Consider the following 21,919-nt stretch of genomic DNA (forward strand, 5'->3'; position numbering starts at 1 on the left):
GGGTGGAACACCTGCCTCAGCCTCCCAAAGTGCTGAGATTACAGGCGTGAGCCATCGCGTCCAGCTGTCAAATACATTCTTTAGGCCTTTTTGTGTGAGTGTAGAATACTCTATGATACCTGACAGCCTTCAGGTCACAGGCCAGCTTTTTAGCAGTCTCCAGAGTGATAGGCTTCTGTTTGTTCTTGGAAAGTTTCTCAATAGTAGAGGGGTCATCTCTGATATTAGTTTGGGTCCCAACAAGCAAGAAAGGAGTCTTTGGGACGGTTATCTCAGGCACCCACTTTTTTCACATTTTCAAATGAAGATGGAGAGACCACTGAAAAACAGAGTAGAAATACATCTGTTCGTGGATAACTCAGCAGTTGTAATCTGTTATAATCCTTTGCCCTACAGTATCAAAAAGTCCAAGAGTGTATGGTTCTCTGCCATTCGTAACGGTGACTGCATAGTTGTCAAAAACAGTACGTTATTCTGATGGAAATTTGTTTGTTGTGTAGGATATCAGGAGACATGTTTTACCAACAGCACCATCACCCACAACACAATTGTCTGCATTGCTGAAATAGTTTTGTATCCACTTTCAATATTTCAAATCTGATGTTGACCTCAGCTTCTCCACCGGGGCGTTGGCAGCACTCTATTTTTTCTATTTTTAGGCATTTTCCTAATTTAAGTCTACGGTTCAGTGTTAGCCAAAGCTCTTAAATATACTATACAGTAGAAAAAAGTATAGAAATGTTTTCTGAAAAGAGTAAATTACTTAGTGGGTGTGGAGTTGGGACTCATATGTGATAAATTGGTCTCAAAATAGTCTTTAACTTTCTAAAATAAAAATCACTCTGTTGTAGCCTAGTGTAAGCGGAATGGATCCGCCTTTTGGGGATGCCTTTCGAAGCCACACCTTTTCGGAACAAACTCTGATGAGCACAGATCTCTTAGCAAACAGTTCGGATCCAGATTTCATGTATGAACTGGTAAGCAACATTTTCTTGGTTTTGGTCTTGATTGATTTGGGGTAAAAGTTTGTGGGAGAGTTTTTTACTTATAAATGCCTGGGGGGGGGAAAAAAGATATGCTTGGGCCAAGTTTAATTCTTATGATTATACCTCTAGTAATTTTATTTGTTTGTTTTTGTTTTTTTGAGACGGAGTTTTATTCTGTTTCTCAGGCTGTAGTGCAGTGGTACGATCTTGGCTCACTGCAATCTCCACCTCCCAGGTTCAAATGATTCTTCTGCCTCAGCCTCCCAAGTAGCTGGGATTACAGGCATGTGTCACGACATCCGACTGATTTTTTTTTTTTTTTTTTGTGACAGTCTCGCTCTGTTGCCCAGGCTGGAGTGCAGTGGTGCAATCACGGTTCACTGCAACCTCCGTCTCCTGGATTCAAGCAATTATTCTACCTCAGCCTCCCAAGTAGCTGGGATTACAGCCACCTGACACCACACCCAGCTAATTTTTGCATTTTTACTAGGGATGGGGTTTCACCACATTGGCCAGGCTGGTCTTGAACTCCTGACCTCAGGCTATCCACCTGCTTCAACCTCCCAAAGTCCTGGGATTACAGGCATGAGTCACTGGGCCTGGCCTACTTTTTGTATTTTTAGTGCAGACAGGATTTCACCATGTCAGCCAGACAGGTCTTGAGCTCCTGACCTCAGGTGATCTGCCCGCCTCGGCCTCCCAAAATGCTGGGATTGCAGGCATGAGCCATCGCACCTGGTCTACACCTAGTAATTTTAAAAGTATGCAGCTGTTGGTTGGGTGTGGTGGCTCACATCTGTAATCCCAGCACTTTGGAAGGCCAAGGCAGGTGAACCATGAGGTCAGGAGATTGAGACCATCCTGGCCAACATGGTGAAACTCTGTCTGTACTACAAATACAAAAATTAGCTGGGCATGGTGGTGCGCACCTGTAGTCCTAGCTACTCAGGAAGCTGAGGCAGAAAAATCGCTTGAACCAGGGAGTCAGACGTTGCGGTGAGCTGAGATCGCCCCATAGCACTCCAGTCTGGTGACAGACTGGAGTCTCAAAAAAAAAAAAAAGCAAAAAGCATATTGCCAGGCATGGTAGCTCACGCCTGTAATCCCAGCACTTTGAGAGGCCGAGGCGGGTGGATCACCTGCCTGATTTTTAATTTTTAATCTTTAGTTTGATTTAAACATGCATTTATTTATTTGTTTGTTTGAGACGGAGTCTCACTGTGTAGCCCAGGCTGGAGTGCAGCGGCACAATCTTGGCTGACTGCAACCTCCACCTCCTGGGTTTAAATGATTCTCCTGCCTCAGCCTCCCGAGTAGCTGCGATTACAGGCATGCACCACCACGCCTGGCTAATTTTTTGTATTTTTAGTAGAGATGGGGTTTCACCATATTGATCAGGCTGGTCACGAACTCCTGACCTCGTGATCCGCCCACCTCGGCCTCCCAAAGTGCTGGTATTACAGGCGTGAGCCACCGCACCTGGCCTTAAACATTGCTTTTAGTATGATGCCAACACCAGCTGTGCAGAAAGGGCTCTGGAGAGACGTTCATAGCAGCACACACCTGCGGCTCTTCTTCGATTCTGGAGGCTCCAGGGCAGCCAATATTGCTTCATCAAACACGTTCTTTTTTTTTTTTTTTTTTTGAGATGGACTTTCACTCTTGTTGCCCAGGCTGGAGTGCAGTGGCGTGATCTAAAATTAGCTGGGTGTGGTGGTGGGTGCCTGTAATCCCAGCTACTCAGGAGGCTGAGGCAGGAGAATCGCTTGAACCCGGGAGAAGACGGAGGTTGCAGTGAGCCGAGATTGCGCCACTGCACTCCAGCCTGATCAACGAGCAAGACTCCGTCTCAAAAAAAAAAAAAGAAAAAAATTAACCCATCAAAAATGGTAAAGGATTATGTAAATATTTTCAAATCTAGTTTTTGATAAAGATAATGGGCTTTTCAGTGGGAAAACATTGAGCAAGGCATATGAATGACGTAAAGAATGTGGCAGAAAAATAGCAGTTCCAAACAGGATCTGCATATACTTATCATTTATTCTTGAGGTAAATAGACACTTAAAATTCATAAGAAAAACATTTTAGGCCGGGCGCGGTGGCTCACGCCTGTAATCCCAGCACTTTGGGAGCCCAAGGCAGGTGGATCACGAGATTGGGAGATTGAGACCATCCTGGCTAACACGGTGAAACCCCATCTCTACTAAAAAATACAAAAAAATTAGCCGGGCGTGGTGGCAGGCGCCTGTAGTCCCAGTTACTTGGGAGGCTGAGGTAGGAGAATAGCGTGAACCCAGGAGGCGGAGGTTGCAGTGAGCCGAGATCAAGCCATTGCACTCCAGCCTGGGTGATAGAGCGAGACTCCATCTCAAAAGAAAAAAAGAAAAACATTTTAAAAACAGTTTTAATTACTTCAAATTGAAACAACACAAAAATATATAAAAACTGGAAAACTGAGTGCTTAAATGCATAAATCTACTAAAAATTATTGAATTGTATACTTAATATAGGTTGGTTTTATGATATGTGAAATTATACTTCAGTAAAACTGTAAAAACATACACAGACAGGCCAGGTGCAGTGGTCACGCCTGTAACCCCAGCACTTTGGGAGGCTGAGGCAGGTAGATCATGAGGTCAGGAGTTCAAGACCAGCCTGGCCAAGATGGTGTATCTACTAAAAATACAAAAAAAATTAGCTGGGTGTGGTGGCACGTGCCTGTAATCCCAGCAATTCGGAAGGCTGAGGCAGAGAATTCCTTAAACCCGGAGGCAGAGGTCGCAGTGAGCCAAGATCACGCCACTGCACTCCATTCTGGGTGACAGAGTGAGATTCTGTCTCGAAAACGAACAAACAAAAACAAAACGCAGACAACGCACGCACACACACACCCCCAAAAATTAAAAAAAAAAAAAAAAGCTCTGGAAGACTGAAAACTTCCTCATTTTCTTCCTGTGCCTCCACCTTCCAAGCCTTTTACCAAAACATAACTAACAGGTTTTTTTTCTATGCATATGTAAACATATGTATATCTTTTTTTGTATATATATACTTTTTAATTGGATAATATAGATAACAGTTTTCTGTAACTTGCTCTTTTAAAAATAAAAATATATGGTGGGCAGTCTTTCATGTTTGTACATTAGAGCTAAGCTGCATTCATTTCAATGACTGCAGAGTCTTAACTGATATTTGAAATTGACATCTCCAGTGGCACAAGCCTGTAATCCCAGCAATTTGGGAGGGCAAGGTGGGCGGATCACTTGAGGTCAGGAGTTTGAGACCAGCCTGGCCAACATGGTGAAACCCCATCTCTACTAAAAATACAAAAAAAAAAAAATCTCTAAAATTCATGAGGAGTATTTTACTCTGCCTGCCCAAGTGTTGTTATAAGATCTTGCAAAAGATCTTACCATTCTGTGGCTGAATTCCAGCTCTCTTTGGATTGTTCTTTGCCTCTATATTTAAGTTCCCACTGAAAAGCTATCTTCTTCTGTAATGAGGGTGTCTTTATTATTTTCATTGTTATTAATATTTAAAATTTTCCTCTCTCACATATCACATTATTTGCTTTTTAATTGAAGTGTCCCCCCACTCCCCACTACTGCTAAGGAGATCCCCAAATCCTTCTAAGGTAAGGAAATGTAAACTATTTTCAGGAAGAATGTTTATGGTAAACTCAAGAGCCCTTGATACTTGGATCATACCTGAGCCTCTTAAGGGGCACACTTTTTCTCTTTTTTAAATTTAATTTTTAATTGTTTGTTGTTTGTTTTATTTTCACTCTACTTTTTCTTGCCTAAGGAAATGATAACATTATATGGAATAATAAAGCATCATGTCAGTAGCCTTTATGTTAAAACAGATCAAAAGTCAAGTATTGATTTATCAGTTTGACATATGGAAGTGAATATTTCCTTCCTAAAATATGATGTGCAATTTCTTTTTTAAAACCTTTCTCAGGATAGAGAGATGAACTACCAACAGAATCCTAGAGACAACTTTCTTTCTTTGGAGGACTGCAAAGACATTGAAAATCTGGAGTCTTTCACAGATGTCCTGGATAATGAGGGTGCTTTAACCTCAAACTGGGAACAGTGGGATACATACTGTGAAGACCTAACAAAATATACCAAACTTACCAGCTGTGACATCTGGGGAACAAAAGAAGTGGATTACTTGGGTCTTGATGACTTTTCTAGTCCTTACCAAGATGAAGAGGTTATAAGTAAAACTCCAACTTTAGCTCAACTTAATAGTGAGGACTCACAGTCTGTTTCTGATTCCCTTTATTACCCCGATTCACTTTTCAGTGTCAAACAAAATCCCTTACCCTCTTCATTCCCTGGTAAAAAGATCACAAGCAGAGCAGCTGCTCCTGTGTGTTCTTCTAAGACTCTGCAGGCTGAGGTCCCTTTGTCAGACTGTGTCCAAAAAGCAAGTAAACCCACTTCAAGCACACAAATCATGGTGAAGACCAACATGTATCATAATGAAAAGGTGAACTTTCATGTTGAATGTAAAGACTATGTAAAAAAGGCAAAGGTAAAGATCAACCCAGTGCAACAGAGCCGGCCCTTGTTGAGCCAGATTCACACAGATGCAGCAAAAGAGAACACCTGCTACTGTGGTGCAGTGGCAAAGAGACAAGAGAAAAAAGGGATGGAGCCTCTTCAAGGTCATGCCACTCCCGCTTTGCCTTTTAAAGAAACCCAGGAACTATTACTAAGTCCCTTACCCCAGGAAGGTCCTGGGTCACTTGCAGCAGGAGAGAGCAGCAGTCTTTCTGCCAGTACATCAGTCTCAGATTCATCCCAGAAAAAAGAAGAGCACAATTATTCTCTTTTTGTCTCCGACAACTTGGGTGAACAGCCAACCAAATGCAGTCCTGAAGAAGATGAGGAGGACGAGGAGGATGTTGATGATGAGGACCATGATGAAGGATTCGGCAGTGAGCATGAACTGTCTGAAAATGAGGAGGAGGAAGAAGAGGAAGAGGATTATGAAGATGATAAGGATGATGATATTAGTGATACTTTCTCTGAACCAGGTATTATCATGCTTGCAAGCTTACCAGACTGACCTTTGTATTACTATTTTGAAATAGAAAGGTTTTTGTTTCTATTTTGTTTGGATAATTTCTTTATTTTAGTTTGGGAATTAAATGACTTAAACCTTGGCTTGGATATGTAACTGATTTTTCTATTCAAATAGCTCTAAAATGATCACTTTTGCTTACATAGGGATTCATAAGCTGATTCCTTGAGGGCTTATTTTTTATTTTATTTCTTATTTTCAAAATTAAAATAGAGATGGGAGCTTGCTGTTGTTGCCCAGGCTGGTCTCAAACTCCTGGGCTCAGGCTATCCTCCCACCTTGGCCTCCTAAAGTGTTGGGATTACAGGCATGAGCCACTGTGCCCAGCTGAGGACTTACTCTTAATGTATCTTATGTTAAGTGACCTGTTTTGTCATTCACTTGAGCTTTTATGCTAAGACACCAAGAATTTATTGTTTTAAAAATAATCCTGTTTAGGGCCAGGTGCAGTGGCTCACACCTGTAATCCCAGCACTTTGGGAGGCCAAGGTGGGTGGATCACCTGAGGTCAGGAGTTAAAGACCAGCCTGGCCAACACAGCAAAACCCTGTCTCTACCAAAAATACAAAAATTAGGTGTTGTGGCACGCACCTGTAATCCCAGCTACTCCGGAGGTTGAGGCAGGAGAATCACTTGAACCCAGGAGGCTGAGGTTGTGGTGAGCTGAGATTGTGCCATTGCACTCCAACCTGGGCAATAAGAGTGAAAGTCTGTCTCAACAACAACAAAAAATAATAAATAAAAATATTCCTGTTTTTGCTTATGTCTCTCTATTATAGTTGAGATAAGTTAGGAGTATACAGAATGTTGAACCAAGTGATGATGGTTTATATTACTCATGCCAATACCCAGCAAAGTCTATTTATGAATAATGTAAAAGAGAGCATTTTCTTTGTGTCTGCTAACATTTTAATTTACATCATATTTTCCTATTTAAGAAAAATACATGCTGTAATTTGGTGAGCATGAAGGAGACTCTGCTTTATTTATATACAATGCATATAAGTAAAAGGGACAAAGAAAATGAAATCTGTGGGGGAACTGGTTCACTTTAGCATTTACATGCTTGGGGCTTTTGGCACTGTTGGCTTGTGCAGTTTATAAAAATGGTATTGCCGGCTGGGCGCGGTGGCTCAAGCCTGTAATCCCAGCACTTTGGGAGGCCGAGATGGGCGGATCACGAGGTCAGGAGATCGAGACCATCCTGGCTAACACGGTGAAACCCCGTCTCTACTAAAAAATACAAAAAACTAGCCGGGCGAGGTGGCGGGCGCCTGTAGTCCCAGCTACCTGGGAGGCTGAGGCAGGAGAATGGCGTGAACCCGGGAGGCGGAGCTTGCAGTGAGCTGAGATCCGGCCATAGCACTCTAGCCTGGGTGACAGAGCGAGACTCCGTCTTAAAAAAAAAAAAAAAAAAAAAAAAAAAAAAAAAAAAAATGGTATTGCCAAGTGGCACATGGTTGAAAATGCACAAAGAAGTAAAGATCTTCAAATTTAAACTAAAGTGATTTTCTTCAAAAATAGTGTTGATACTAACTCTGCATGAAAACTAAGTTATTATTATAAAAAAAGAAACCGAAATATCAAAGAGAACCCTTTTGTTATAATGATGATTGCTGGAATTTCAGGTAGTGTAAACATAGATACTTAATTTTCTGAAAGGTGTTTAAAGTATAATACCTGTATTGTAACTAGTGAAACATTATTATTACTAAGAATTTTTCCTTTGGTGAAATCTTTCTATTACACAAATGTTCAGATTTATGCATTTGACACAAACAAATTTTTTGATTTGGGTGGAGTTTCAGGTGAGTAAAAGATACTTGAATATGGAAGAAAAGGGTTTGTGCCTTCTTCGTTGGTTTACTGTACAACTCTGTGTAGTCTAGGTAGAATAATGGTCTTTTTATAATACAGGAAAATTTTTCTCTTGGCAAGTGAATAAAATCTGCTTTGAGATGTTTCAAGGAGACTTGACTATAGGTAGGGGTAATTTATGTAACTCCCTGCACTTGGAAGATCATAGTGCTGTTCATGAGTGGTCCTTAAAGTCTTGACAGATTGGTCCTGTTGCTTTGAATCTCGTATGTAGAGGTAGGGGAAGGGTGAGACAAAGAGAGGATGGGTAATTAAGGGAAATGGCAAATGTAGGGAAGGAAATGCCTTTAGCAGCTGGTGCTTAAAGGAATATATAGATCAGAAGGAGTCAGTAAATCCTATAGTAAACCCTACCATCATCAAGGCAGCAAGGACTACATTATCTACCTGACTTTTGATTGTAGTTTTGCTTTTCTTTGACTTTCCCCCCACAACTTTATCAAGGTATGTTTGGTAAATAGAAATTGTATACGTTTAAAGTGTACAACATGTTTTGATACATGTACACGTTGTGAAATGATTACCAAAATCAGGCTAATTAACATACCCATCACCTCACATTGTAGGGTGGTAAGAACATTTAATATCTACTCTCTTAACAAGTTTTGCCTACACAATACAGTTTTGTTTTGTTTTGTTTTGTTTTGTTTTGTTTTTGAGACAAGATACGGCTCAATTGCCTACGCTACAGTGCAGTGGCACAGTCTTGGCTCACTGCAACTTCCGCTTCCCTGGCTCAAGCTACCCTCCCACCACAGCCTTCCAAGTAGCTAGGACCACAGGTGTGCACCATCATGCCCAGCTAATTTTTGTATCTTTTGTTGAGATGGGGTTTTGCCATGTTGCCCAGGCACGTCTTGAACTTGGGAGCTAAGCCACCTGCCTGCCTCGCCTCCCAAAGTGCTGGGATTACAGGTGTGAGCTACCACTCCCAGCCCAGTATTGTTATATGTAGTCACAATGCTGTATGTTAGATCTCCAGAGCTTATTCATCCTGCATAACTGAAACTTTGTACCTTTTGACCAACATCTTCCCATTTCTCCTAGCCCCCAGCCCCTGGCAACCTCCATTCTACTTCCTACTCTCTGATCCTGAGTTTGACTTTTTTTCTAAGATTTCGCATGTAAGTGAGATCATGCTGTATTTGTCTTTCTGTGCCTGGCTTATTTCACTTAGCATAATGTCTTCCAGGTTCATCCACGTTATCACAAAGACACGATGTCCTTTATTTTTAAGGCTGAATAATATTCCTGTGTGTGTGGGCATGTGTGTATAACTCTTACATTTTCTTTATGTATGTGTTCATTGTTGGCCCCTTTGTTGATTCCTTATCTTGGATTATGTGAATACTGTTGCAGTGAACATAGGAATGCAGATATCTCTTCAAGATACTATTTATTTTGGCTGTATCCCCAGAAGTGGGATTGCTGGATCATATGATCTTTCTATTTTTAATGTTTTGAGGAACTTCCAGGCTGTTTTCCATAAAGATGGTACCAATCTGCATTCCCACCAATAGTTTACAAGAGTTCTCTTTTTTTTTCACATCCTTAACAACACTTGCTATCATTTATCTTTTTGATAATAGCCATGGCGACAGGTATGAGGTGGTATCTCATTGTGGCTTTCGTTTATATTTCTCTGATGATTAGTGGTATTGAGCATGTTTTCATATACTTCTTGGCCATTTGGATGTCTTTTTAAAAATGTTTATTCAGGTCCTTTGCCCGTTTTTTAATTGGATTGTTTTCTTGCTATTACGTTGTTTGGGTTCCTTGTATATTTTGGATATTAACTCCTTATCAGATGTATGGTTTGCAGATATTTTTCTTTCATTTCATAGGTAGTCTGTTCACTCTGTTAATTGTTTATTTTGCTGTGTGGGGAGCCTTTTGGTTTGATGATGCAATCTCATTTGTTTATTTTTGCTTCTGTTGCCAGTGCTTTTGGAATTATATATTTAAAAAATCATTGCCCATACTAATGTCAAGAATCCTTTTTCGTGTTTTCTTCTAGTATTTTTATTGTTAGTTTTTATGTTTAAGTCTTTAATTCATTTTGAGTTGATTTTTAAATATGGTATGAGATAAAAGTCTCCAATTTCATTATTCTGCGTTTGAATATCCAGTTTTCTCATAACCATTTATTGAAGAGACTGTCCTTTACTTATTGTTGTTTCTGGCACCTTTGCCAAGGATTAATTAATTGGACATAGTGTGGGAATTTATTTCTGGGCTGTTTTATTGGTATATATGTCTGTTTTTATGCCAGTACCATATTGTTATAATTACTATAGCTTTGTAATATATTTTGAAATCAGATAATATGATGCCTCCAGCTTTGTTTTTCTTGCCCCAGATAACTTTGGCTATTCAGAATCTTTTGTGATTTCATATGACTTTTAGGGTCTTTTTCCCTTTATTTAAGGATTGCATTGAATCTGTGGTTCACTTTGGATAATATGGATATTTTGGCCATATTAATTCTTCCAATCCATAAACACAGGATATCCTTCTATTTATTTGTGTCTTCAGTTTCTTTCACCAGTGTTGTATAGTTTTCAGTGTATAGATCTTTCACCTTCTTGGTTAAATTTTTTTCTAAGTTTTTTTTTGGTGTGATACTATTGTAAATGGGATTGTTTTTCTTATTTATTTTTTGGATAGTTAGCATATAGAAACACAACTGATTTTCGAATAATGATTTTTATCCTGCACCTTTACTGAATTAGTTTATTAGTTCTAACAATTTTATGGTGAAGTCCTTTTTCTTTTCTTTTTCTTTTTCTTTCTTTCTTTCTTTCTTTCTTTTTTTTTTTTTTTTTGAGGCAGAGTCTTACTCCATCGCCCAGGCTGGAGTGCAGTGGCACGATCTTGGCTCACTGCAAACTCTGCCTCCTGGGTTCACACCATTCTCCTGCCTTAGCCTCCCAAGTAGCTGGGACTACAGGAGCCCGCCACCATGCCCAGCTAATTTTTTGTATTTTTTTAAGTAGAGACGGGGTTTCACCATGTGAGCCAGGATGGTCTCGATTTCCCTTACCTCGTGATCTGCCCGCCTTGGCCTCCCAAAGTGCTGGGATTACAGGCGTGAGCCACTGCGCTTGGCCTTCGTCCTTTGGGTTTTCTATATACAAGATCATGTCATCTACTAACAGAGACAATTTCTTTTCCTATTTGGATGCCTTTCCTTCTTTGTTTTCTTTCTTTCCCTGCCTCCCTTCCCTCCCTTCCTGTCTTCCCTCCCTCCCTCCCTCCCTTCCTTTTGTCTTTCCTTACCCCTCCCCTCCCCCTCCCCTCCCTTCACTTCCCCCTTCCCCTCCCCCTCCCCTCCCCCTCCCCTCCTGTACTCCTCCTTTCCCTTCCCCCATCCTGTCCCTCCCCCTCACCCTTCCCCCTACCCCCTCCTCCACCTTCCCCTTCCCCTTCCCCCTCCCCCTCCTCTCCCCTTCCCCTCCCCCTCCTCCACCTCCCCCTTCCCCCTCCCCCTTCCCCCTCCCCCTCCCCTCCTCTCCCCTTCCCCCTCCCCTCCTCTCCCCTTCCCCCTCCCCCTCCTCCCCCTCCCCTCCTGTCCCCCCCGTTTCCCCCCTCTCCCCTTCCCCTTCCCCCTCCTCCCCCTCCTGTCCCCTCCCCCTTCATCTCCCCTCCCCCTCCTCTCCCCTTCCCCCCTCCTCCCCCACCCCTCCTCTCCCCTTCCCCCTCCTCTCCCCTTCCCCCTCCTCCCCCTTCCCCTCCCCCCTCGTCTCCCCTCCCCCTCCCCCCTCATCTCCCCTCCCCTTCCCCCCTCGTCTCCCCTCCCCTCCTCTCCCCTCCCCTCCTCTCTCCTCCCCCTCCTCTCCCCTCCCCCTCCTCTCCCCTCCCCCTCCTCTCCCCTCCCCCTCCTCTCCCCTCCCCTCTCCCCTCCCCCCTCCCCTCCCCCTCCTCTCCCCTCCCTTTTCCCCTCCCTTTTCCGTCTCCTCCCCCCTTCCCTCCCTTTCCCCTCCCCTCCCCTCCTTTCTTCTCCCCTTTTCTTCCCTTCCCTCCTCTTCCCTTTCCTTTTGCATAATTTCTCTAGGTAGGACTTACATTATTATCAATATATTGAATAGTAGTTGAGAGAATGGGCATCCTTGTCATGTTCCTGGTCTTAGAGGAAAAACTTTCAGGTTTTCATCACTGAGTATGATGTTAGCTATTGGTTTGTCGTGTATGGCCTTTATTATGTTGAGGTACGTTCCTTTTATATGTAATTTGTTAAGTGTTTTTTATCATGAAAGCATGTTGAATTTTTTTAAGCAAATTCTTTCAGATCTTAAAGCATGTTGAATTTTGTCACGTTTTTTCCATATCTATTGAAATGATCATATTGTTTTTATCCTTCAGTCTGTTAATGTGGTATATCATTAGTTGATATGCATATATTGAAACATCCTTGCATCTCAAAGATAAATCCCACTTAATCATGATGTATGATTCTTTTAATGTGCTGTTGAATATGGCTTGCTCGTATTTTGTTGAGGATTTTTGCATCCATGTCCATCAGGGATACTGGCCTGTGGTTTTCTTTTTTTTTTTTTGAGATGGAGTCTTGCTCTGTCCCCCAGACTGGAGTGCAGTGGCGTGATCTCGGCTCACTGCAAGCCCTGCCTCCTGGGTTCACGCCATTCTCCTGCCTCAGCCTCCCAAGTAGCTGGGACTACAGGCGCCCGCCACCACACCCGGCTAATTTTTTTTGTATTTTTAGTAGAGACGGGGTTTCACCATGTTAGCCAGGATAGTCCCAATCTCCTGACTTTGTGATCCGCCCACCTCGGCCTCCCAAAGTGCTGGGATTACAGGCTTGAGCCACCATGCCCGGCCTGGACTGTGGTTTTCTTACCTCATGTGTTCTTGTTTAGGTTTGGTATCATGGTGATACTGGCTTCATAAAATGGGTTTGGAAATGTTCTCTCCTCTACATTTCCTTTGGAAGGATTGGCATTCTTCCTTCAATACTTGAGTTTTTTGTAAGTTTTTGTAAGTTTTTTGTAACTCATTGAGAGTTTTTTGTTTGTTTGTTTGAGACGGAGTCTTGCTCTGTCACCCAGGCTGGAGTGCAGTGGCACGATCTCAGCTCACTGCAGTCTTCACCTCCCGGGTTAAGTGATTCTCCTGCCTCAGCCTCCCAAGCAGTTGGCACTACAGGCACTCACCACCATGCCTGGCTAATTTTTGTATTTTTAGTAGAGATGAGGTTTTGCCATGTTGGCCAGGCTAGTCTGGAACACCAGACTTCAGGTGATCTGCCCGCCTTGGCCTCCCGAAATGCTGGGATTACAGATGTGAGCCCCCGTGCCCGGCTGACAGTTTTTAATTACTGATTCAATGTTCTTTCTTGTTATTGGTTTGTTCAGCTTTTCTATTTTTTCTCATGATTCAGTCTTGGTATGTTTCTAGGAAGTTATCAGTTTCTTCTAGGTTATTCAATTTGTTGGTGTGTAATTGTTTATAGTAGTCCTTGATGATTCTTTGCATTTCTGTGGTATTAAATCTGATTTCTCCTCTTTCATTTATAATTTTATTTGAGTCTTCTTTTTTCTTAGTTTAGCTAAAAGTTTATAAATTTTGTTTTCATTTCAACAAAAAACTCTTCATTGATCTTTTTAGTGTCCAATTCATTTATGTCTGCTCTGATCTTTATTTTCTTCCTTCTGCTAACTTTGGGTTAATTTGTTCTTCTTTTTCTACTTCCTTGAGGTATAAAGTTTGGTTGTTTATTTGAGATCTCTTTTTTTTCTTGATATAGGTATTTATTACCGTAAGATTCCCTCTTGGATTTACTTTTGCTGCATCCTGTAAGTTTTGATATGTTGTGTTTCCATTTTTGCTTGTCTCAACATATTTTTGTGTTCCTCTTTTGATTTCTTCTTTGACCCATTGGTTGTTCAGGAGTATGTTGTTTAATGTCTACATATTTGTGAATTTTCCTTCTTTTTTTTTTTTGAGACAGAGTCTCGCTCTGTCGCCCAGGCTGGAGTGCAGTGGCACGATCTTGACTCACTACAAGCTCTGCCTCCCCGGTTCATGCCATTCTCCTGCCTTAGCCTCCCAAGTAGCTGGGACTACAGGCGCCCACCACCATGTCCGGCCAATTTTTTTGCATTTTTAATAGAGATGGGGTTTCACCATGTTAGCCAGGATGGTTTCAATCTCCTGACCTTGTGATCCACCTGCCTTGGCCTCCCAAAGTGCTAGGATTGCAGGCTTGAGCCACCGTGCCTGGCCCCAATTTTCCTTCTGATTTCTAGTTATACAATTGCCAAAATATCATACTTGGTGTTATTTCAGTCTTCTTAAATTTGTTAAGACTTGTTTTGTGGTCTCACATATGATCTAAACTGGAGAATGTTGTGTTTGTGCTTGAAAAGAGTATATATTCTGCTGCTGTCAGGTGAAATGTTCTATATAGGTCTGTTAGGTCCATTTGGTCTGAAGTGTTATTCAGATCCATTGTTTTCTTAATTGATACTCTGATGATCTATCCATTGTTGAAAATGGAGTGTTGAAGTCCCCTGTATTACTATCTGTTTTTTCCTTTAGTTCTGTTAATATTTGCTTCATTTACTTAGGTGCTTTGATATGGAAATACATATATTTACTATATATATAAAACCTCTTGATGAATCAACAAACCCTTTATTGTTATATAAAGACCTTCTTTGTCTTGTGACAGTTTTTTTTTTTTTTTTTTTTTACTGTAGTTTTTTTTTTTTTTTTTGAGACAATCTTACCCCGTTACCCAGGCTGCTGGTGTGACAGTACCAGTACTGTCACAGCTCACTGCAGCCTCAACTACTTGGGCTTCAGTCTCCTGAATAGCTGGGACTATAGGTGTGTGCCACCTCTTGTGACAGTTTTTGATTTAACATCTGTTTTGTCTGATAGTTGGTATAGCCAACTCTGCCCTTTTTGGTTTCCGTTTCCGTGGAATATCTCTTTTCATTTCTTCACTTACAGCTTACATGCATCCTTTTTATTTTTTATTTTATTTTTTTTGAGACAGGGTCTTGCTCTGTTGCCCAGGCTGGAGTGCAGTGGTGCAGTCACTGCTCACTACAACCTTGACCTGCCAGACTCAAGCAATCTTCCCACCTCAGCCTCCTGAGTAGTTAGGACTACAGGCATGCACCCCCATACCCAGCTAATTTTTGTATTGTTTGTAGAGATGAGCTCTCTCTTTGTTGCCTAGGCTGGTCTCGAACTCCTGGACTCAAGTGATCTACCTGCCTTGGCCTCTCAAAGTGCTGGGATTACAGGTGTGAGCCACTGTGCCTGGCTATGTGCAGGCAACATAGAATTGGTTCTTGGTTTTCTATTCATTCAGCCACTCTGTATCTTTTTATTGGGTATTGATAGGTAAGGATTTACTATTACCTTTTTTTTAATGTTTTCTGTTTTATAGTCCTTTTGTTACTTCCTCTTTTGCTGTCTTCCTTTGTGATTTGTTGGTTTTTTTGTAGTGGTATGCTTTGATTCCTTTATCTTTTGTGTTATCTATACTACAGATTTTTCTTTGTGATTACCATGGGACTTACATGAAACGTCTTTTTTAAGCTGGTAATAGTTTAACTTCTGATATATATAAAATATCTACACTTTACACTTTTTATTGATACCACTATTAACATCTTTTCATATTGTGTATGTGTATCCCTTAAGAAATTATTTCATATAGAGCTTTTTTTTTTTTTTTTCAGACAGAGTCTTGCTCTGTTGCCCAGGCTGGAGTGCAGTGGCACAATCTTGGCTCATTGCAACCTCCTCCTCCTCCCAGGTTCAAATGATTCTCCTGCCTCAGCCTCCCAAGTAGCTGGGATTACAGGCACCTGCCACCACACCTGGCTAATTTTCTGTATTTTTTTTTTTAGTAGAGACGGGGGTTTCATCATGTTGGTCAGGCTGGTCTTGAACTCTTGACCTTGAGTGATCCGCCCACCTCGGTCTCCCAAAGTGCTGGGATTACTAGTGTGAGTCACCATGTATAGCCAAAATTATTTTATATATAGTTATTTTTAATGCCTTTTTCTTTTAACTTTTATACTAACATTAAAAGTGTTTTGCATACCACTGTTAAATAGTATTAGTATTAGAGCATTCTGAATATGACTGTGTTCTTACTTTTACACAGTTAATTTTATACTTTCATGTTTTCTTTTCTTTTTTTTTGTTGAGATAGAGTCTCACTCTGTCGCCCAGACTGGAGTGCAGTGGTGTGATCTCAGCTAACTGCAGCTCCGTCTCCCGGGTTCAAGTGATTCTCCTGCCTCAGCCTCCTGAGTAGCTGGGATTACAGGCGACCACCACCACGCCTGGCAAATTTTTGTATTTTTAGTAAAGACAGGGCTTCACCATGTTGGCCTGGCTAGTCTCAAACTCCTGACCTCAGGTGATGCACCCACCTTGGCCTCTCAAAGTGCTAGGATTGCAGGTGTGAGCCACCGCCCCTGACCCATGTGTTTTCTTGTTGTTGGTTAGCATCCTTTTATATCAACTTGAAGAACTCCCATTAACATTTCTTGTAAAGCAGTCCTACTGGTGATGAGCTTCCTCAGCTTTTGTTTTCTGGGAAAGTCTTTTTTTTTTTTTCCCTTGAGAGATAGAGTCTCACTATGTTACTCAGGCTGGTCTTGAACTCCTGAGCTTAAGCAATCCTCCCAGTTCAGTCTCTCTCTTTTTTTTTTTTGGAGATGGAGTCTCGCTCTGTTGCCCAGGCTGGAGTGCAGTGGCGTGATCTCGGCTCACTGCAAGCTCTGCCTCCCAGGTTCATGCCATTCTCCTGCCTCAGCCTCACGAGTAGCTGGGACTACAGGTGCCCACCACCACGCCCGGCTAATTTTTTGTATTTTTAATAGAAATGGGGTTCCATCCTGTTAGCCAGGATGGTCTCGATCTCCTGACCTCGTGATCCACCCATCTCGGCCTCCCAAAGTGCTGGGATTATAGGCATGCGCCATCACGCATCGCCCCAGTTCAGTCTCTTGAGTAGCTGGAACTACTGATGTGCATCATCATTCCCAACTCAGGAAAGCTTTTATTTGTTTTTTTCCTTTGTGAAGGACAGCTTGCTTGCTGGATATGGTGTTCTTTGTAGGTTTTTTTTTTTTTTTTTTTTTTTTCTTGAGACAGGGTCTTACTCTGTTGCCCAGGCTAGAGTGCAATGGCGTGATCCCAGCTCACTGCACTCTCAATCTCCTGGCCTCAAGCAATCCTTCCACCTCAGCCTTCCAAGTAGCTGAGGTGTATGCCACCACAGCCAGCTAATTTTTTTCTTTTTTTTTTGCAGAGATGGGGTTTTACCATGTTACCCAGGCTGGTCTTACACTCCTAGGCTGAAGCATTTTACCCACCTCGGCCTCCCAAAGTGCTGGGATTACTTGCATGAGCCACCGTGCCCAGCCCAGTGGTTTTTTTTCTTTCAGCAATTTGAATATGTTATCTCATTCTCTTCTAGCCTTCAAGGTTTCTGCTGAGAAAACCACTGACAGTCTTATGAGAGTTTCATTGTATATAACAAGTTGCTTTTCTCTTGCTGCTTTCAAATGAGAGTTTCATTGTATATGATAAGTTGCTTTTCTCTTGCTGCTTTCAAAAATCTGTTTTTGTCTTTGACTTTCCAGAATTTGATTATAATGTATCTTGGTGAAGTTTTTTTTTTCTTTCTTTTTTTTTTGAGGCAGAGTCTCGCTTTGTCGCCCAGGCTGGAGTTCAGTGGCGTGATCTCGGCTCACTGCAAGCTTTGCCTCCCGGGTTCACGCCATTCTCCTGCCTCAGCCTCCCAAGTAGCTGGGACCACGCCCACAAAACATTAGCCCACCACCACGCCCAGCTAATTTTTTGTATTTTAGTAGGGACAGGTTTTCACTGTGTTGGCCAGGATGGTCTCGATCTCCTGACCTCGTTATCCACCCACCTCGGCCTCCCGAAGTGCTAGGATTACAGGCATGAGCCATCGCACCTGGCCGAAGTTTTTTTTTTAAGATGAAGTCTTGCCACTCTGTCGCCCAGGCTGGAGTGCAGTGGCACCATCATGACCCACTGCAACCTCTGCCTCCTGAGTTCAAGTGATTCTCCTGCCTCAGCCTCCTGAGTAGCTAGGATTACAGGCGCCCACCACCTTACCTAGCTAAGTTTTATATTTTTAGTAGAGACGGGGTTTCACCATGTTGGTCAGGCTGGTCTTGAACTCCTGACCTCAGGTAATCTGCCCCCATCAGCCTCCCAAAATGCTGGGATTAAAGGTGTGAGTCACTGCGCCTGGCCTGTCATTATTACTTTAAATAAGCTTTCTGCCCGTTTCTCTTTCTTTACTCTTTTCACTATTCCTATAATGTGCGTTTCATTTTGCTTGTTGGTGTCCCATAAATCTTGTAGGCTTACTTTATTCTTTTTCATTCCTTTTTCTTTTTGTTCCTCTAACTGGATAATTTCAAATGACCTGTCTTTGAGCTCATTGCTTCTTTCTTCTGTTTGATCAAGTCTTCTGTTGAATTGCCTTGTGGAATTTTTCATTTTAGTCCTTGTGTTCTTTAGCTCTGGATTGTATATAGTTGTCTATGTTCTCTTGTTGCTCACTGAGCTGCTTTAATACAATTATTTTGAATTCTTTGTTAGGAAGTTCATAGATCTACATTATTTGGATCAGTTGCTGGTGCTTAATTTTCTTCCTTTGCAAGTGTCATTTGTCCCTGATCATTTGTGATCCTTGTAGCCTTGAATTGGTGTCTATACATTTAAACATGTGGGCACCTCTTCCAGTCTTTATAGACTGGCTTTGTCAAGGAAAGCCCTTCGCTTGTCAGCTCATCTAGAGGTTCTGGGTGGACTTGCTGAAGGGCTCTGCAGGCAAGTTTGCTCCTGGAGTCCTTGGATAGGCTGGTCTGTTGCTGGAGTCAGCGGGCAGGTGGACCTGAGGCTTGGGTCTGTAGAGGTCATCCTGGTGCCTGGAACTGTGGAAGCAGGCCTGGAGCCTGGGTCATTTGGGGTCAGTCTGAAGCCTGGGTCCATAGGAGCTGACGCGGCAATGGGGTGGGCTTTGAGTCTGAATCTACGAGAACTTACCTGGCACGTGTATCTGTGGGAGTGGACTTGGTCCTGACTCCACAGGCACCAGCGTGGCATGGGGTTCTGTTGGGGCAGGCCTGTCAACTAGGACTGTGGGTATGAGCCTGGAGTCCAGGTTTTCAGGGATGGGTGAGCCCTGAGCCTAAGTCTGCGGCTGCTGGCTTGGTGCTGGGGTAGGCCTGTAACTAGGTTCTGTTGGGGCTAGCTTGGGGTCATACTTTTCTTTGATCTTTAACTCCACTCTAAATTCATTCTTGATCCCTTGACTTCATTCCCTCTGGATGTGATGAGAGATAAGGAGGTCTGTGAAGGGAGATCACATGGTTAATTGATCGCCATTTTTATTTTCTCATCCCTTTGACTCTCACAGGGAGGCAGAACTAGTGTTGTAGTTGTTATTGTCCTGTCATGTCACATTCTATTCCCTTGACCTTAGTAGAAGCCTTATATGTTAGCGTGTTGCTCTTACATAACAAGACAGTGGCTTTATACATTAGCTGGCATTTGGCAGGGTCAAGTTCTCTTCTTGGACCTATTTGACAATTATTCCAAATTTGTGGATGGTATTTAATTCATTCAGTTTCAGTTGACTTGAAGTAAAACCCTTTTGATTAGTATTATTTGGACAGTTCTCACAAATGTTAATGAGCAGCAGGCTTTCACCACAAAATTGTGTTAATTTTGTGGTATTATTTGGACTTTATTCACATTTGCTAGTAAAATTTTCTCCTTTTCCTAGAAGAGCTAAGCAGCTGACTTTAAAGATGCAAAAGTGAGGTACCGGTGAGGAGCAGAAAGAAATTCTTCGTAGCAAAAGAGTAAGGATAGCTATAGTTTCTTCAGTCCTAGTTTAGAGTGGATTGATTGGTTTAATTTATAGCTGACAGTTTACAAAGGCCCTTTTGTGAGGACTAGCTCCCTTGATGCTGTTTCTTGGCACTTGGCTACAACAGTTCATGAGCCTACAAAGTTTCAGGAAAGGTGCAAAATGGAGTTTTAGTTTCTTTTCTGGATTGGCTCCCAAATTTTAATAGAGCCTTTTCTGTGGACAGGCTACAACTGTTTGGGGTCATGAAATTACATGGTTGTAAGGCTAAGAATTGGGCTCCTAGAATGATAATTTATTTTGTAATTTTCACTAAACATTTTCACAGTTGACTTTACCAGCTTATTGACAGTCTGTACTAACCAGAGATGTGTGATTGAAATTTTAGGCAGTAAATGTGGTATTTGTTACTTTTACTTTTTTGGTAATCATGTTGGATAGGAATGAGTTAGGTCAGGATGATGATCTGTCACATGGAAAGAAAAGAGAAAGGCCCTAATGGGAAATGTTGCATTAAACAAAATCATTGATTTGTTTAAAAAATTTTGAGTGCCTACTTTTGTGGTGGGCACTGTGTATATTAGGTACTGGCTATACAGAGATGAAAAAAGTAGACATCTTTATCTTCATGGAACTTAGTGTTAAATGGGTTTATTTACTGTTATGATTTCTTAGAGTCTTTTAACATGTCTATGTGTACTTTGATTTGGCAAGAGAGATATGCAGGATGAGAGATTTTTAAACTTATCTGAGTACATAATTCACTTTGGATAAAACCATATCTTATGGTAATAGTGTTCTTTGGAACCTAGTTTGAGAAATATTTACATTGGTAGTCTCTGTATTGACATGGTAATTCATGCCTGTAATCTCAGCACTTTGGGAGGCTGAAGTGGGAAGATTGCTTGAGCTCGACTTCGAGACCACCTTGGGTAACATAGGGAGACTCCTGTCTCTACAAAAAATACAAAAATTAGCCCAATGTAGTGGTGTGTGCCTGTAGCCCTAGCTACTCTGGAGGTTGAGGTGGGAGGATTGCTTGAGCCCAGGAGGTCAAGGCTGCAGTGAGTTGTGATCACACTGCTGCATTCCAGCCTGGATGACAACACCACCATCCCAAGAAAGGTGGATGGCTTTAGGCAACAGAGAGAGAGAGAGAGAGAGAATGTGTTTGTGATGGTGAATTTATGGTGTATGCTATTAGAAAACGTTACTATATTAAGTCAAAGAAAACTGATAGCTTTTAAATACTTCTGGGAAAAAGGCTGAACACCTACCTATAGGTAATAAAACTAGTAACTAATTTGGATGGGACAGAAGAAATAAAAACATTTCATGATTATTTAAACTTGACATGAAATATATGCAGGAAAAAATCTATTCAGATCATTTAATTAGGCACAAGAAAAGTGGGAAGCCCACTTGGAGCAAGACACCTTGAGTTGTGGGGCCTGACTTAGTCCCAGCTGTGCCAAATCATGTCAAGTCTCCATGAGCATTTTAGTTCATATAAATGGAGCTGATAACCTTCTTCCTAACCAGGGACGGTTTTTTGCCAGAGATCCAGGTGCCCGCAGAGAGGCAAAGGTAGTTACTATCTAAGGGAGTATATCAAGTAAAGTATCCAGAAGGATGGTGTGCATTTATATATATGTGTGTATATAGGCGTGGAACACCCAATTACTGACATTGATAGGAAGGTGGGAGTGTTTTGGTTGGTGCATCTGCCTGTGTTGAGGTGTTCACAGTCAAACTAGGGTAATCTATGTGAGCCAGTAATTTTTGCTTACCTAGTGCAACAAGGGTTTGTTTGTTTGTTTATTTATTTATTTATTTATTTATTGAGATAGAATCTTGCTCTTGTTGCCCAGGTTGGAGTGCAGTGGTGTGATCTCGTCTCACTGTACTCCGCCTCCTGCGTTCAAGTCATCTCCTGCCTCAGCCTCCTGAGTAGCTGGGATTACAGGTGTGCACCACCATGTCCAGCTAATTTTTGTATTTTTAGTAGAGATGGTTTCGCCATGTTGGCCAGGCTGGTCTTGAATTCCTGACC

At 42.0% G+C, this 21,919-nt stretch overlaps 1 protein-coding gene across 3 annotated transcripts in view; it reads left to right on the plus strand.

The window, feature by feature from the left end:
* Positions 1-21,919, plus strand: part of CREBRF (CREB3 regulatory factor) — an 89,770-nt gene that overhangs the window by 33,739 nt on the left and 34,112 nt on the right. For all 3 annotated transcript variants that reach the window (XM_010373330.2, XM_030927283.1, XM_010373332.2), the window contains exons 3-4: positions 852-977; positions 4,950-6,036. In XM_010373330.2, the coding sequence (XP_010371632.1) occupies positions 852-977; positions 4,950-6,036 (1,213 nt within the window). The remainder of the gene's footprint in view (positions 1-851; positions 978-4,949; positions 6,037-21,919) is intronic.

The sequence above is a fragment of the Rhinopithecus roxellana genome, chromosome 3, assembly GCF_007565055.1.
Source record: "Rhinopithecus roxellana isolate Shanxi Qingling chromosome 3, ASM756505v1, whole genome shotgun sequence".
NCBI lineage: Eukaryota > Metazoa > Chordata > Mammalia > Primates > Cercopithecidae > Rhinopithecus > Rhinopithecus roxellana.